The sequence below is a fragment of the Typopeltis vanoorti genome, chromosome 10 (genome assembly GCF_054136105.1).
Source record: "Typopeltis vanoorti isolate ZY-2024b chromosome 10, IOZ_Tvanoo_1.0, whole genome shotgun sequence".
NCBI lineage: Eukaryota > Metazoa > Arthropoda > Arachnida > Uropygi > Thelyphonidae > Typopeltis > Typopeltis vanoorti.
Window position 1 is genome coordinate 98676920 of NC_143558.1, and position 17154 is coordinate 98694073.

General features: G+C 33.5%; 1 protein-coding gene across 1 annotated transcript in view; it reads right to left on the reverse strand.

Moving 5' to 3' along the window:
* Marf (Mitochondrial assembly regulatory factor) overlaps positions 1–17154 on the reverse strand; it is a 373692-nt gene that overhangs the window by 232526 nt on the left and 124012 nt on the right. The window contains exon 6 of the mRNA XM_090399591.1: positions 5171–5279. Within this exon, the coding sequence (XP_090255717.1) occupies positions 5171–5279 (109 nt within the window). The remainder of the gene's footprint in view (positions 1–5170; positions 5280–17154) is intronic.

Here is a 17154-nt window from a genome sequence, read left to right on the forward strand (position 1 = left end):
AATGTGAAGATGAGGTTCCAAAGGAAACAACAGTCAAAGAACTGGATGGAATATTTCGCAGTTTAGAATCGCTTAAGCAGCAAGTAATGGATATGGATCCAGATGTTAATCGAAGAATGCTTGTTTGACGAAGTCTGGAGAGTCATTTTGCTTGTTATTGTAGAATTTATGCCAATAAGAAAAAACGAAAACTGTTCAAATGACTCTTTATAACTTCTTTTGATTAAAAAAAAATTGCAGCTAATGTAGGTACAAGCATTTATTAAACATTTACTTTGCATTCATTTTTTATCTTTCCTAAAAGAGTACCATATAAAACGAATTATTAATACAGTAATCGATCAGAGACGAATTGTACTTTTTACCATTGATTATTAGATTTGATTAACGTGATTTTGATATACACGGTAACATCGAGGGATACCTGTATTCAGTACATATAAAACAAATAACTATTTAAACTAGTTCTTTATTTTCACAATTAATACATCATAACCACATCTTCTTTAGCTGGCATGCTGAAGTCAAAGACTCATAGGAGGCTGAAGGCTGCTTTTTCAAGAATCTCTCAACTGAAACCTGACTTGCAATAAGAAGTTGAAAACAGCAGTTTTCAACTTCTGATTATAACCTCTTGATGTGTAATCTCTTTCTTCTGCTATCTTTGCTTTAAATAGAAATTGATGAAATTCTTCAGTGGCAATGTGATCTGCAGCTGCAACATCACCAGTCATGTAGAGATTGTGGGAGGCATAGTGATTCTAAAGCAATCAAACCATCCACTTCAAGCAAAAGGTGTTGGTTGCATTTCATCTTTTGTCAGATCTTCATACAAATCGTTTGCACTCTCTTGTATGACTGCTCCATACAAAGCATGGTTTGCTGGTTCTGATCCATATAGCCAGAATCCTTTCCATTTTCTCAATTGCATAACATTGAAATTTTGTTACTCTGGTCATGCTGAGATTCATGGATGAGTGCGCACTCTTGAGAATGTTATCAGCCATTATTCTGTATGATCAATCAATCCTGTGGTTGTTTGAATGGTAATGCTATGTCCAGCTTTATCAAGCTAATTCAGAACCTCCAACTTCTTGAGGTTCTCACCTCCTCTCTTCTCAATGCTGAAGAATGGGATTTCCTAAGCCTTTTCTTCACTTGGGCTTAATTCACATTTTTCCTTTCACTTATTTTCTTTTGTTTTTTCTCTTCCCAGGCATCTTGCTCAAAAGATGCAGAACTTATTTACAGATACAGACAATACTGCATAGACCAATAAGTCAGTAGGGACACAAAATGAACTGAACACAGCATGGTATAGGGAACAAGGAACATGTGCAGAATTACATTTGCCCTTTGTTCTAATTTCATGTTCATGGTGAAATCACAGAATGGTACAAACACATCATAAGACTAGCATGCATTACACAAATTCTGGTGAACACATCTCAACGCCATGTGGAAAGCTAACTCAACAATCTGGTTTCATTTTGGGCAGTGTCACCTCGTATCTTAGCCAGATAGAAGGTTTGGGTTGGGCTGAATCAAGAGCCTTGTTTTTCGAAAACTTCCATGAAAAAGTTGGAAAGGGAGGTAAGAGGGGGAGAACCCATAGAAGTACCCACTAACTGTTTGTCAGTGTTGTTCTTTCAAAAGAAATATCCAGAATGGATTGTGAAGGAAAAGAGATCTATGATATTAAGAGAATGTTGGTGAACAATGAGGTGATGTCCGCATTATTAACAATTAGATTTTTAATAGAAGATTTAAAAATGGATAATTTTTTATATGTGATATGGTATGGACGATGGGGGGGGGATGAATTTTGCTAATTGTTTGGATAATTTATAGCAGGGGGATTCAGTAGCATCTACTATGGGTGCTTGGAGGGAACCGGGTTTGTAGACTCCAGCTAAGCAGTATATTTAAGAAGGGATGAGAATTGAGGGAGTTAAGTTTTTTTTTTTTTTTCCCCGATGCATGCATTGTGTGATTTAGGAAAATCACACAATGCATGCATCAGGAAAAAACTTTTTGGAGTAGACTTTAATTTTTTGATCTGAGATTTGTGGGATCATAATCTGAACATCTGTACGTAGAGAGATCTCTGAGAATGATACCCATTTTTCTATTGTATTCACATGCTTTAAGGATAACAGTGACACTGCCCTTATCAGTTCTGGTGATGAGTATACTGTTAATTTTGCACAGTTTCTTGAGGTGCAATGAGTTGGCAGGATGATAGATTTCTTTTAGAAGGGAAAAATCTAAAAAGAATGCTGGGGATGTATGCAAGCCAAACATTGTTAGTTATTTCTGGAGCCCATTTACAGATTTTGCATTCAATGATGAACAAACATCAGGTCTAGTGCTGAACTTGTTTTGGTGAAATGGCAAAACTGTGACTACAGCTTCATTAAGCCTTTTGGATGACAGGTTAACTACTGTATGAATAGGTTTAGAATTCAAAAGGCCATTGTACTTTATGATGACTTTATTTATTTTGAAGAATTCTTTCTGAGCAGAGGCTTCTGAAATATCAAACAAAATGGTATAGAGTTCAGTGCTGAGAATAGATGAGAGCTCAGACTGTAACAAGCTGATGGATGCACTGGTAACAGCAAGTACAGTGCATGCAGCAGCAATCTGTTCCTGCAGCAGAACAAAACTTGCACACTTATAGATATGGGCTGTTTTATAATTTAAACTTGATTTTAAATTTGACACAGCTGGATAATATTTCTGTATGCCAACATCTTTTAAGAAAGGCCAGCCAGTTTAACTGTCTAGACAACTGAAGTTTCAATTTATTGCAATGTTTTACCATGGGTACTATATGCTTACCATGAATAACCAATATCTGTGTTTACGCTTACTTTCCTCTTTAATATTTAGGAGAACAAATTGACTTGCAGTGTGAGCCTAAGATATCTCGTATGCTATGAATAATCCTGGCAGAAAACATTAGAAGCACATAGTGAAATACATTTACTTAATCAACGGACCTATGTTTCATTATATCCCCCCCCCCCCCGCATGGCAATAATATTTCACCCTATGAGACTAAAAAAAAAAAAAACATTTTTCCAACAAAAGCATTCCTCACTTTTTTTATATCCACCAAAGTTTATTTTTTCCTTTCTGTTCTCCTCTTCTTGCTGTGTCTAGCAACATCTAGTTCTTTAGATATCTATAAAATCATCATCAAATTCCTGACATGTACCCTCAAGGGAGTGTGCAGGATATGACAGTACAGGTATCCCTTGCATAATACGGTTTTGCTTAATGCAGGATTTGATTAATGCAGTGAAATTAATTGAGACAATCCCTTTATATACGCAACAAGAGTTTTAATTAACGTGCCTTTAAATTTATCAAAATTCCACCAAATATGAGATCATTGCTACGATCCATGGACATGAGCGTCATAGCAACTTTCAAAGCCTATTTTCTTAAAACAACATTCTCAAAGATAGTAGAAACAACAACTGGAAAAAATGTGATTACGCTCCAAGAATTTTGGAAAAAATTTAACATTAAACACGCAATTGAGAACATTCATGACTCGTGGGAGCAAGTGTCTTCTAGTTGCATGAAAGCTGTTTGGAAATAACCTTCTGCCAGAATGCGCTAATGATTTCAACATCATCAAAATCCTGTGAACAATGTGGTCAAAGAAATCGTTGCAATTGCTGAAGACCTTGGTTTTGATGATGTTGATGCAGAAGATGTTAAAGAATTATTGTATTCAAATTCAAAAAATTTCAGTGACGAAGATCTTGAAATTGAACAACAATGGCAAGGAATATTTTGCAGTTTAGAATCACTTAAGCAGCAAGTAATGGATATGGATCCAGATGTTAATTGAAGAATATTTGCTGAGGTCCAAAGAGTCATTTTGCTTGTTATCATAGAATTTATGCTGATAAGAAAAAAACTAAAACTTTCGAACGACTCTTGATAACTTTTTTTGATAAAAAAAATTGTAACTAATGTAGGTGCAAGCATTTATTAAACATTTACTTTGCATTCATTTTTTATTTTCCCTAAAAGAGTAGCATATAAAACGAATTATTAATACAGTAATCGATCATGGACGAATTGTAATTTTTACCATTGATTATTATATTTGATTAACGTGATTTTGATATACGCGGTAACATCGAAGGATTAATTAATTGCGTTAATCATTTCATGTAGTACAGGTATCCCTTGATACCTGTACTACATGAAAAACTTACATCATTACTAACTTCCAATTTACAATTTTCCTCTGAATCAATCTGTTACCTGTCAAGACTCCAACATTATCAGATCTTATATTTCTATCTTCTAAGGCACTTTTTACTGTATCAATCCACCTATATCATGGTCTTCCTCTGGTTCTTTTTCCTGCCAACCTGGCAGAGAACACTTGTTTTGCTGGATGCTAACAATGTCAAGTTCTTTCTTAATATTTTCGTTTTTAATATGATATCGCCACTGATGCCATCTGTTCATGCCCCTAATTTTTCTCAGAACTCTCTTATCTGCAGTCTCTAGTCTTTGGTCAAGTGTTTTATTTTTAACCCAGCTCTCAGATCCATAAGTTAAAATTGGTTTGAACACTGTCTTACTGTTCTATACAGCTAATTTAATGTTTTGACTAATTTCTCTCTCTTATTCCATATGAATTTATTCAGTTCACTTCCTATCATACTAGCTTTGTTGATTCTGTTGTCTATTTCCATATTTAATTTACCATCGTCATTAAAAATCGTGCTTAAGTAGCTGAAATGTTTTACTTGTTCTATTGGTTCTCCATTCACAATGCAGTTGATATTTTCAACAATTCTGCCTATTTTCATTGTCTTTGTCTTTTTATTGCTGACCTCCATACCATATCTATTAAAACAGTTATTCAATTTAGTCAGGGAATCTTGCAGACTGGTAGTGGATTTATTTATATGATGGAAATTTATTAGAAATTTATAAACAACAATATACCTAATGAACACAAAATCCTGTCAAACAAAAAAGAGAGAGTACATACAGATATAACTTGCATTACTTCTAGAACTTAATATATAAATAAAAAGAAGCAGATGATATATAATTTATTTAGTAAGAAAAGTGAAAAAAAAATAGAATAAAAAAGCTCACATTGCAAGCATTTTTTACCCTTACTTACAGTCAACATAAGAGTAGATTCAGCATTTGCTACTAACACAAAAACATCTGCATCCAAGCAGTGCTTATCAATCCATTCATCAAGATTAGGAGAAACATCAATACCTGGGCTAAAAATATATTCAGTTACTTCAATATATTCCAAAAGTACCACATAATATTTATACCAGTATAATTACTATAAAAAGAGATATTCAAAGGTTTAGACATGTTTATTGTTAATGCACATAACTGCTAAACCACCATTACACAACTGTGCAATTAGAATGCCATTAGAATGGATTGAAATTATCCATTAGAATGGATAATGCTGTCTGCATTTTGCATGAGTCAAATAACTGATAGTTGAATTCACTATGGTAGCTAACTTTTCACAGCCACATGAACTATCACCTCTTTGTGGGTTCATGTTACACTGTAAATGTGAATATTATATCATCATCAGATTATTTAAAGGTTCTAGTAGATAGACTGTCTTTTAATTAAAAAAAAGACAATCTACCCAAAGATAAAAATATACATCCTATTACTTCATCCTTATTGCTCAAGCTTAAGACATGTTAAGAATGGTTTATGTGATGATGCCATGAATATCTATTATATTTGAGTGGCATAAGAGGCTTAAAGAGGAAGAGAAGAAATAAGAAACAATGAAAGAACTGGGTGATCATAAACATATCAAATATGTGAAAATGTGTGTGGTGTGGGGGATAGGAGAAATAGAATGACAATTAGCTCAGTCCAGCAGATGATAAAGTGTATGGTTAATTGCAGAATTAAATTTGGACAGAGAAACTGTGAGGAATATGATTTGGGAATGAGAAAAATATCTTCTCCACAAATTCTAAGTGAGAATCAAAATCAGCAGCTTGATGTTTGTTCTGATCTTTTTTGCACTGAGCTGCTTCTTTACTGTTATTACTGGGGATGAAACCTAGTACTTTCAGATAAACCTGAAACAAAACATCAAAACATACAATGAAATATTATCTTCATCAAAAAAAAAAAAAAAAAAAAAAAAAAAAAAAAAAAAAAGGGATGAGTGTCAAGATTGCAGATAAAGATAATGCCTGATTGTTTTTCAATCTTAAGAACATACTTCACTTTGAATTCATTAAACATAAAAAAGCAGTTAACCAACATTGTTATTATTATTTTTTTTTGAAGTGCTGGCAAGTTTACATGAAGCTCATCATATGAAGAGGCCTGAACTTTAGCCAAACAGTAGGATCATCCATCATGATATGTTCCTGCACATGATGCAATAGCTGCTGCAAGTTTTTGGCAAAAAAATCAATCACAAAATTAGATCCATTCCATATTTACCAGACTTAATCCCATGTGAAGTTTAGTTCTCAAAACTGAAGAATGCAGATTTTCTGACATCCAAAATCATGTGGTGACAGTAATAAAAAGAATTCCAGAAGACCAGTTCCAAAAATGTTTTGAAATAATAGAATCATCTAAGTGCATTGCTGCCCAAGGAGATTACTTCAGGGATGATAGTAGCCAATAGTCTACAGTAAGCAAATATAATTTTTATGCATGCATTCCAGGAATTTAATTGTCACATCTTGTGAGTGTGTGTATTTACATATATTAGTTGGTATCTACACTTAATGATCATATGATAAACAAGAGTGACTATATCTTTTCTGCAACAAAAATTTGAAGCAGGTTTGTTAGGACACTATTTAGTACAACAATAAAACTGTGTTTTGCTTGTGTCTAAGCATTATAGTGCCCATGGAAAGGGAGGTGTCTTTCACAATACAAGGTCAATTTTTATTTCAGTTGTTTTTAATTTCACTAGAGTAATTGTGCAGGGTGCCTGCAGGAGAGGGGAATGTTTTTCACTATACAGGGACATTTTCATTCCACTCTTCAGAAACAGCAGACAGTGAGTAAAAATCTCTTTACTGGTGTAATAAAAATGAATTCTCTGTTTTTAAAAAAAAAAGAAGTGATCTCCAACAAAATATTAGCATACTAGCATTTATTACTAAGTAAAAAAAAAAAAAGTGTACATTGTTCATAACAATCATTACTGAATAAAATAAAAATTTTAGAAAACAAAAAGTGAACTATAAATTGAAAAAAAAAAAAAAAAAAGAAAAGAAACAAACAAGTACACATAAGTACTTAGATGCTTTGTTCACTAAGTGCTCCATCAATGTACACAAAAACTCATGCTACAGCTAGATGAATCATCTGATCAACATTATTAGATCAATAGATATGTCCTTCTCTACAATCATTTATACAAGTTACCAATATTCCCTCTAAGATGTGCACTTCTGTATGTGAACTCTGGTCAAAAAGGGAGCACACAAGCTTTTTTTTTTTTTTTTTTTTTTGCATGCACAAATGTTTTTTTTTTTTTTTTTTCAGATTTTCTAATTTAGACAATTTTTGGACATACTAGAAAAATGAATTTTATGATAAATTACTTACTTTATTAAGCAATTTATCCCATCTCTGCTTTGATATTACTCTAACCTGTTACAACTTAACAGGCTCTAATTAGTGACTTTTAAATCTAGTGTTGTAAAAACTGATGCTGACATCAGCAAGTTGCAGAGACATACTTGTTTAGAGTATCTACCATCTAGATCAGTACTTTTCAAACTGTAGGTTGCAACCATTAGTAGGGCATGAAATCAGTTTAGCAAGTTGCGAACAACATATTAAAATTCAGATATCCCACAAATTAAAATATAAAAATGTATTAATTTAAAGTTAAGAAATTAGTAATGCAGTATAATTTTTATAAATGTAATTAAGCATGTTTGTTTTTGATTGCCGCAACCAAGACATTTTGCAAAGTTATTTTTGACTACTAAAGTTTTGCTTAGATATAAAATAAATTTATTTAGTAAGATAATAAAGTGTAATTATAACTTTGTATGAGCTGTCAAGTTTTAAAATGTTTGTACTTGTATGCAAACAAATGTTGTTAATAATGACGGAAGTGAAAGTCACTGATATTATCAGAAGTGATAAAATGAGTTTATCTCACTGTGAGAAGATTGTGAATTGAATAACTTTTATATTTTCTGGCTGTTTCATTATGAAATTATAATTATCATATTTGCCGGCGTATAAGACACACCAGCCTATAAGATGCATCCCCTTTTTTCTACACATTTTTTAGGAAAAAAAACTTTATCACTGAATATTATAATGAATTTATAGTATTTCAAATATAAAGTAATAAGTGTGAGTGGATCAAAGCTTCATTCCATGAAGCTTTGGTCCACTCACACACTTGCGAAAAAGGCCTCTTCCTTCTTCCTGATGGCCTAACCTCAACATCTGAAGACTGCATCCAGGTGTTCCACTTCTCCTTCATAAATCCCTTAAATGGTTTATTAATACAAACATCTAAAGGTTGAAGCTAACTAAGTTTTCAATTCCTTGAGTTTATTTTTAACATCTTCTGTTCTGTGAGAATGAAACTGATCCCATATTAGCAGGGCAGGCTTCTTCAACAGTCTGCCAGGTTGCCTAGACCAAATTTTATCTATCCATAACTTCATTCCTCCTCCATCCATCCAGTCTTTTGCGTGAACATGTACAAATACTCTTTTAAGCAGTTTTTCTTAGGGTAGCATCATCCTTTTAAAAATCAATAGTGGCGGCAATTTTGTCCAATCAGCACAGCAGGATAAAACAACAGTGTAGTGAGTTTTTTCGTGCCACGAAGTTTTAACAGTAACACCTTTTGTACCCTTGGAATCTACAGTTTTGTTTGAAGGCAAATCAAAAGTCAGCAGAACCTCTTCCATGTTTCCTATTTCCGCAAGTTCAAAATTTTCTCGTTTCCTTGTGTTAATGACGAATTGATGAAATTCAATAATTTTTTATTTGTATTCAGCTGGTATCTTTTGTAATATTTTTGTTTTAGTCTGCATACATAGCTGGTTTCTCTTCATGAATCTTGAATACCATGTTGTTGATCCTGTAAAGTTGGTGATCCCTCTGTTAGTGGCTATCGCTTTCGCTTGATGAATAATCATTTTTGTAGACACTAAAAGTCCTGCTTTTCTGTGGTCTAAAATCCAAGCATTCGGTTCTGCCTCAAGTTCTGGCCATTTTGCAGTTCAAACTGGCCAGAGTAGACATAACTTCATGCGTTATGTTTACTACGAGTTGCTTTTTTAGATCCTCTTCCTGATTCCGCCAAGTTCTTATAATTTTCTCAGTTGAGGATGGCCCGAAATGCCTTTCTGCAGCCTTGTTTCCATGTTCTTGGAATCACAGTAGCTTGTATGCAATATTGTAGCAATGCCAACGTTTTTCAGCCCCAATTTGCAAAGAAATTTAGAGAAAATTTAATGGCAGAAATTTATCACTGTTCACAACAACCGCGACAACATACACATCTACCGAACTCTACGTAACTGGAATGTTCTCACACACCGCAATGAAGCAAGAAAGAAATCGCGTAACTCAGAACAGAGAAAATTTTCAGGAATGAAAGTAATAAAAAACTGAGTATTGGCGTATAAGATGTACCCTGTTTTTCAGACTTATTTTTCACAGAAAAAAAGTGCGTCTTATATGCCGGCAAATCCGGTAAATAAATTTTTCTATGCTGTGAAGAAAAAGAACATCATTTCAAGCCCAGTGCTGAGAGCACACAATGGTGGACTGGAATGGAAGTTGCTCTAATGCATTTCTGAGCATAGAAAGAAGTGAAAAGAACATTATTAGATGTTGCTAAGTGTTCAGCTGTCCAAGAATAGGAAAGGAACGGAGTAGGAGAAAAACTGTGGAGTAATTGTATCTTCAATATATGAAGACTACAGAAATTAGAAGAAGAGTTAGCAATAAAAGAATGAGCGAGGATATCATATAAAGAGATAAGTGAAGTTTTCATAATCATTAATCCACATAGGATTATTTCAATTAAATCTGAAAGAAACTTTACTGCGTGCCACTTCATATAAAAATGAGTCCAATAAAGTTTGTTTTATTTAAGATTCTCAGTCTGATAAGTGATTTTTAACTGTTCATAAGGTTTTAGTTATTTCTTCAGATGCTTTCTTATAGAAGGCAGTTATTCTAAAATGATAAAACTGTTGATAAGGTTTTAAGAAGAATGTTCAGGCTTTCATATAGAAATTTAATTCATTCTAAAGTGATGATACAGTTTTTAGTAGTTTATTCAGTGGAGTTTGTTGTTACTTTCATGTAAAAAGTGAAGCTACTGGAGTGCAATGGATGAATTCAAGATACATTTTCTTCAGTGGTCTGTGATTTTAAGATGCAAGAAGAATTTGATTGTCTTATGTTGCTGTCATAGAGAGAGCAGTTGTGTGAATTCAAGAAGGAATAAAAGTTTCTGTAGGGAGCAAGAAAATAAAATTCCAGAAGTTTTGTCCATATAGGGAAGTAAGTGTTGATTTAATGTAATTGTAAATAAGTTGTGTATAACTGTCTTTCTATTGTTGTGATTTGAATACACTGGCATGCATAGTTAAGTGAATGATTTGATGCTCTATGTTTGCATTTTTTTTGTAAATTAGAGATTTTTATTTTTGGTTATAAGGTGTGTGTAAAGACTCAATCTCTTAATGAGTTTAAATGTCTATTAAGATTAAGATGTTTAAATGAGATTGAGATACAAATGTGTGTGCAATTAAAATTAGTTTCAGTGTTTTCTTTTCATTTTGAGTTTAAGAGTTTTAATCACTTGAAGTGTAAAGAAGTGAGCAAAAATATATACTCTCCCACATATACATATAAATTATATCTGATAGAAATATGAAATCTATGAGATCCAACATATCTCATACATTTTGTAGCTTTAAGGGCTTGATGGAATATTATATCCTTTCGGTGTTGAGTGGCATATTTTTACAAGTTTTTAAATATATATATATATAGCATATCAGTTTGAATGTATTCAATATAAATTTTAATTGTAAAATTAGTTTTGTCTTAATGCAAATGTATGGTGTCTATGTATAATGTATAGAGGGGAACTGTTTATCATTGTGCAGAGTCAGGACATTTTCATTCTAAATGTCTCAAATTTACAGTAATTGTCACTACATGTAATACCCACCAGACTTTGTTTGAGGATGTGTTTTATGTTGTATTTAACTGTTAATAAAACTCATGTTTGATATTAATTTTGTTACATTTTGGTTTTTACTTTATTATACATAGTAAGGAGATATTTTGTGAAACTTCTGTTTCAGTTCAGTGTGTGCATATCTTGTGTAGCCATAATTACTGTTACAACTTGAACAGCACAAATCTTTAACCTATCAGTAAATCATTTACAGCAGGCATGGGGAACCTTTTTTTTCTGTCTCCGATTCAAGGGCCGGACCAAATTATTAAATAAAATAAATTAATATTAAATGAATTAAAACAAGTTGCTACTTCATATTTCATTTATTTATAATATAATGCTTTGGTATAAAGCTCTACATAAATTTTATAATATAATGAACAACATAACAATTTAATGTGAAGATTGGCCTTGTACTTCAACTACGAGATTATCAATATTGACGTTAATATTACTTAAGGATAATCGCATAGAATTTTTGAGGTTTTCGTCTGTTATTCTTGTCTGAATTTTTGATTTATTGTATTTCATTCTCGAAAAAAACTGTTCACACAATATATATGCTGCCAAAAAAAGACAAATAATTTTTCTTGAAAAGCCACGTAAATTTGTATATTTTTCTTCCACCAAATAAAATTTATAAAAATCCGTCAAAGCAATGTTGTTAAATTGTGATTTTAGCATTAAATCTGCCTGAAGCTCAATAAGTTCCATCTGTAAGTTTTCTGGCACATTATTTACATCAGCATCCATCGGATAAGCAAATATAGCGAATGTGGAGTCTTTGTTTTTGAAGTCGGCAAACCTTTAATCAAATTGCTCTATTAGTGCCTTCAGTTCATCTCCATAACAATTATAAGGGATATTTTTATGAGTTGCTAGAGTAAGAAAATGATAATAATTTTTAGCTGTTATCTGACTTTCCAACAATCTTAGTTTATTACAAAAAGCTTTGACATGTCCATGCAGTTTATGAACCAATTGTCCTTGTTTTTGCAATTTAAGATTCAGTTCGTTTAGGTATCCGGTGGCATCTACAAGGAATGCTAAATCACACACCCACTCATCATCTTTTACTTGGTTAATTGTGTTTCCTTTTATGTCCATAAAATCTGCAATGTCTTGTCTCAGATCATAAAATCATTTTAACATTTTACCTTTACTCAACCACCTCACTTCACAATAATAAGACATCTTCATAATCCGAAAATAGGTCTGCCAAATACTCCTTAAATTGGCTGTAATTAAGTGCATGTGACTTAATAAAGTTAATACTGGCTACTACAACTTCCATAACATTTGTGAATTTAATCGATTTTGCACACAGATTTTGTTGGTGGATAATGCAGTAAAAATATGTTAAATTTTCTGAATGGATCTGTAGTTCTATTGCTCTTTCATGAACTATTCCAATAAATCCCTTCTGTGCACCAACCATTGCAGGGACTCCATCAGTGCATATACCAGATAGTGAACTCCATTTAAGCCCAAATCTCTTGAAGACTGTGTTGACTGTTTCAAATATATCTTCACCGGTAGGTGTTCCTTTTAACAGCCGAAGCGCCAATAATTCTTCTGTGATGTTGAAATCCGCATCAACTCCTCGAATAAATATTGTTAGTCGTGCTGTATTGGAGGCATCGGTGCTGTCATCCAAAGCAATTGAAACTGCTTCCAATCTAGCAGTCTTCTCTTTTAAACTTTTTTTGATATCATCACCCATAATTTCTATCCATCGGACAACGGTACGTCTCGACAAACGAATATATTCTCGAAGTCTTTTTTCTTTTCAGGACATATTATACTTGCAACATCCAGCAGGCATTCTTTGCTAAATTCTCCTTTACCAAATGACTTAGAATACTTAGCGATTTTTTTGCTTACCACAAAGCTGGCTTTGACAATGCTGCTGGGTATCCAAGTTCTTCTTCAACTTCTGTATTTCATCTTTTCATAGTTGTCCATCAATTTCTGGGTGATCCGCATGTCTCGAAGTAAAGTATCTCTTCAAGTTGTATTCTTTGTTGACGGATATGGATTCGTTGCACAGCAAACATACAGGAAAACCTTTATTCAGAATAAAATAATAATCCTCCGTCCAGTTGTCTTGAAATTGACGATTCTCTGCATCTACTTTTCTTTTTTTTTTTGCAATAACCCCTGACATTTCCCAAATTTATAAGCGATATTCAGAACTGTCAAACAAAACTGTCTTCTACACTGCAGGCACCGAACAGAACATAACATTGCAGGCACTGAACAAAGCACAACACTAACGCAAGTACCAAACTTACACGTTGTAACACGTTCACACACATACACACCGCTAGTCAAAGTGAGAAAGAGACCTTGGTTGGAGAAAACATAGTGTGTTCTGCTCAAGTCATATGACGTCAGCTTATTGTGAGTTAGTAGAACACACCATGTTTTCTCCCACCATGAATCAGACAAACTTTGCTGTAATAGATTAGGGTCGGATCTGGCCTGCCCAAAAGTCACAAACACACACACACAAAAAAAAAAAAAAAATGTATAACATGCATATAGCAGCACTCAATGATCAAAATGTCTCCCTTTTGCCTTCATGCACATCCAAAGTCTGTGAGGCCACATATCATTGGCAGCATGCACAACATCCAATGAAAACTGCCAATGCTTGTTTCAAATCCTCCACTTCAGGCTGAAGATGCTGGGATGTCATTTCTTGCAGGCTACTTTTTCAAGCTCTGACTAAAAATTGAAGTCCAACAGATTCAGATTAGGACTTCTAGAAAGTCAACTGAATGGTGATAAGTGGTCAGATCCATTCACCTCCAACTACCTGGTGTGTGATCCTCGCTTTGTCTGCAGGGGCTGAGTCCTGTTGGAAGGTCAACTGCCTACTGTGAAACAAGGTGTTGTTCAGGGGCCACACTACAGGTTCCAGCATGGTGTTTTGATATGCAGTAAAACCCCGAAGTTACGCAGTAGGTGGGACCACCAAAAAGTGCGTAAGTCGAATTTGCATAACTCAGGGTATAATTTTGCATGTAATTTATATATAGAAACATACAAAATATTAGTTAATTGGGACTAAAGGCTTACAAAAACACCTATATTTTTTAAGAAATATAATCATAATTGTAGTTTTTTGTGTGTGAAAAAAGGAAAGTTATTTCGATGTCGATGATTTCATAAAATCTAATAGATTCGTCTGATGGCATAATGTCTTTTCTTGTCAACCAAAAATTCTTCATAGCAAGCCAATGATTTTTTTATTCCTTGCCTTGTGGCTACAATTCATTCCTCGTTAGAATCTATGTCCTCCAAAATCTGTAAACCTTTCTTAATTAAGCTGAGACCTTCTGTTAATTTTGCAATTGTCATGTGGTTTTCTGGTAGAACTAGATCTGAGGTTTCAGTCTCTTCAGTAGCGCTTTGCTCATGCATCTCAAAAATCAGCTTGGCTTGGCTACATATTGTCGTTTGATGAACTGGACAATTTTTTACTCTCACTTGATTATCACACCATAATTTAAGCATCGTTTCCATCTCACCAATAATCCCATGACGTTTACGAATTATGCTTGAATTCAATGATTGAGCATTTTTCACAGCAGCGAGAATTCTTTCTTTATCTTTTATGATTGTTCTTACTGTGGATTCCTGTAGATCGAACTTCTTTGCTAGCTCACAAATTTTCATTCCGCCTTCAAAATCCTTAATAATGTTGAGTTTTGTTTCCAAAGTCAATGTTTTTCTTTTCTTGCTAGCTGTAAAAGAATTGGACTTGCTTCTTTTGGATGACACTATTATTTTTTATGTGATAAAATTTGTATCAAGAACATAACAAACAATTGCAAGGGTTGTAGAGTATAAAAATCGTGTATGAATAGAGACCGCACAAAACACGTTGGTGCTTGTTCACAGCATGTGCGACACTGCCGAATGCGGCCGACGCTGGAAAGATACAACTAGTGGTGAGGCGTGAAGCGGGAAGGAAATACGTACATATAAGAAATCGCGTAACTCCAGATTCAGGTAAGTCGGGGTAGCACTGTACTTTGATGGGAGGTTTTGGCACCTTTCTCACAAAAATGTGCAACTTGGATACCTATGAAGTACTATCATATCTCATAATCTTCCCACCGCATGCTAACCCGTAAAAGCTATGCAACTCTCTTTCTACTGATAACACGTGAATGTTGGCTGCACATAGCACCACTAATGGAACTGGGCTAGAGCAATTATGTGGGTAGCACAAGGGTGTGCAGAAGTTATAACAGTATTTATGGTAAGACTGTGTATATACATACAGTTAATTCTCTCTTTACACAGCTTTTTTTACATGATTTCGAAATAACACAGTTTATAAAACAAATGCAATTCTATTTTTACACAGTATATTTTGATTTAATATGGTTCAAACTGCTTATTTTTAAAATTTCTGTTTAAATTCAGTTCTGTTAAAAAGGGTATTTCCATTATAATTATGATTTCCTAGAATGGTACATATGTATTAAACTTAAATTTATAGAACTTGATAGGTGCCAAGTCGTCATCGTATATGAGAGACATCATAAAAGTGAAGATGGAAAAGGCCCTAGTGATGTGGATAAAAAATTGCTCACAAGAAAGGAATACCTTTAGATGGAAATGTCATCAAACAGAAAGCATTACGGTTGTACAAACAAATTCAGGAAAAAGACCCAACAACATTCAAACAACAGTTGTGATTTTTCTGCAAACACAGGTTGGTTTACAAAATTTCTCAAAAGATGCATGCTTCATAATGTAAAAATAAAAGGAGAAGCTGCATCTGCAGATGAGCCAGAAGCTAGGGAATTTTTTTCAAAACTGTCCTAAATTACTGAAATTGGTGGATACACTCCTGATCAAGTTTGGAATGCAGATGAGACTGGACTTTTTTGGAAAAAAAAAAAAAAAAAAAAAAAAAAAAAAAAAAAAAAAAGCCAAGTAGAACTTAAAGCGAAATCACAAAAAAGTGTTGATGGCTTTAAAGCAGCTAAGGATCATGTGACTGTATTATTTTGCAGCAACGCTTCAGGAGATCATATGTCAAAACCATTACTCATTAATCGATCACGGGCAGTGGAAGGTGTGGATTTTAACACATTACCAGTGCACTGGAAAACAAACAAAAAAGGTTAGGTTATAAAAGAAATTTTTAATGGATGGTTCCATCAATGTTTTGTTCCAGAAATTAAATGCTATCTGATGGAAAAAAATCTGGACTCAAAAGCTTTACTGATCACAGACAATGTGCCTGGCAATCCTGTTTTAGAACACCAGAATGTGGAATTTTGTTTTCTGCAACCTAATACAACATCCTTAATACAACCACTAGACCAGGGTGTGATCACTACCTTCAAAACTTACTACATAAGAACATTCCAATACATTTTGGATAAACTAGATAAGGATAATTTACTGAAAGTTATTGATGTGTGGAAGAAATTTTCTATTTTGATTTGCATCAAACTTGCTAAGTTGGCATTATCAGAATTAAAACAATCAACTTTAAATGCATTCTAGAAAGTTTCTTGGCCAGAATGTGTGAAAAAGAAAGACCCTGTATGTACCTTTGCATAAAACTGAATATTCCAATATCATCAGATTTGCACATGCAGTTGGCAGAAAAGAATTTGATGATTTTTCATCTGCAGATATTGAAGAACTGATGGTTGACAAGGCTATTTAGTGATGACAAAATAATAGAAGCTGTCCTTGAGAATCTTAATGAAAAAGAAAAAAGTGATGATGATGAAGAGATTCTACTCACTGCATGATTAATTAAAGAAGGGCTTCATATGGCTTACAAAATAATTGCAAAGTCTTTACTAGTAAAATTGCAAAGTCATTTTCTTACACATGATCCAAATACTGAACAAGTTGAAGAG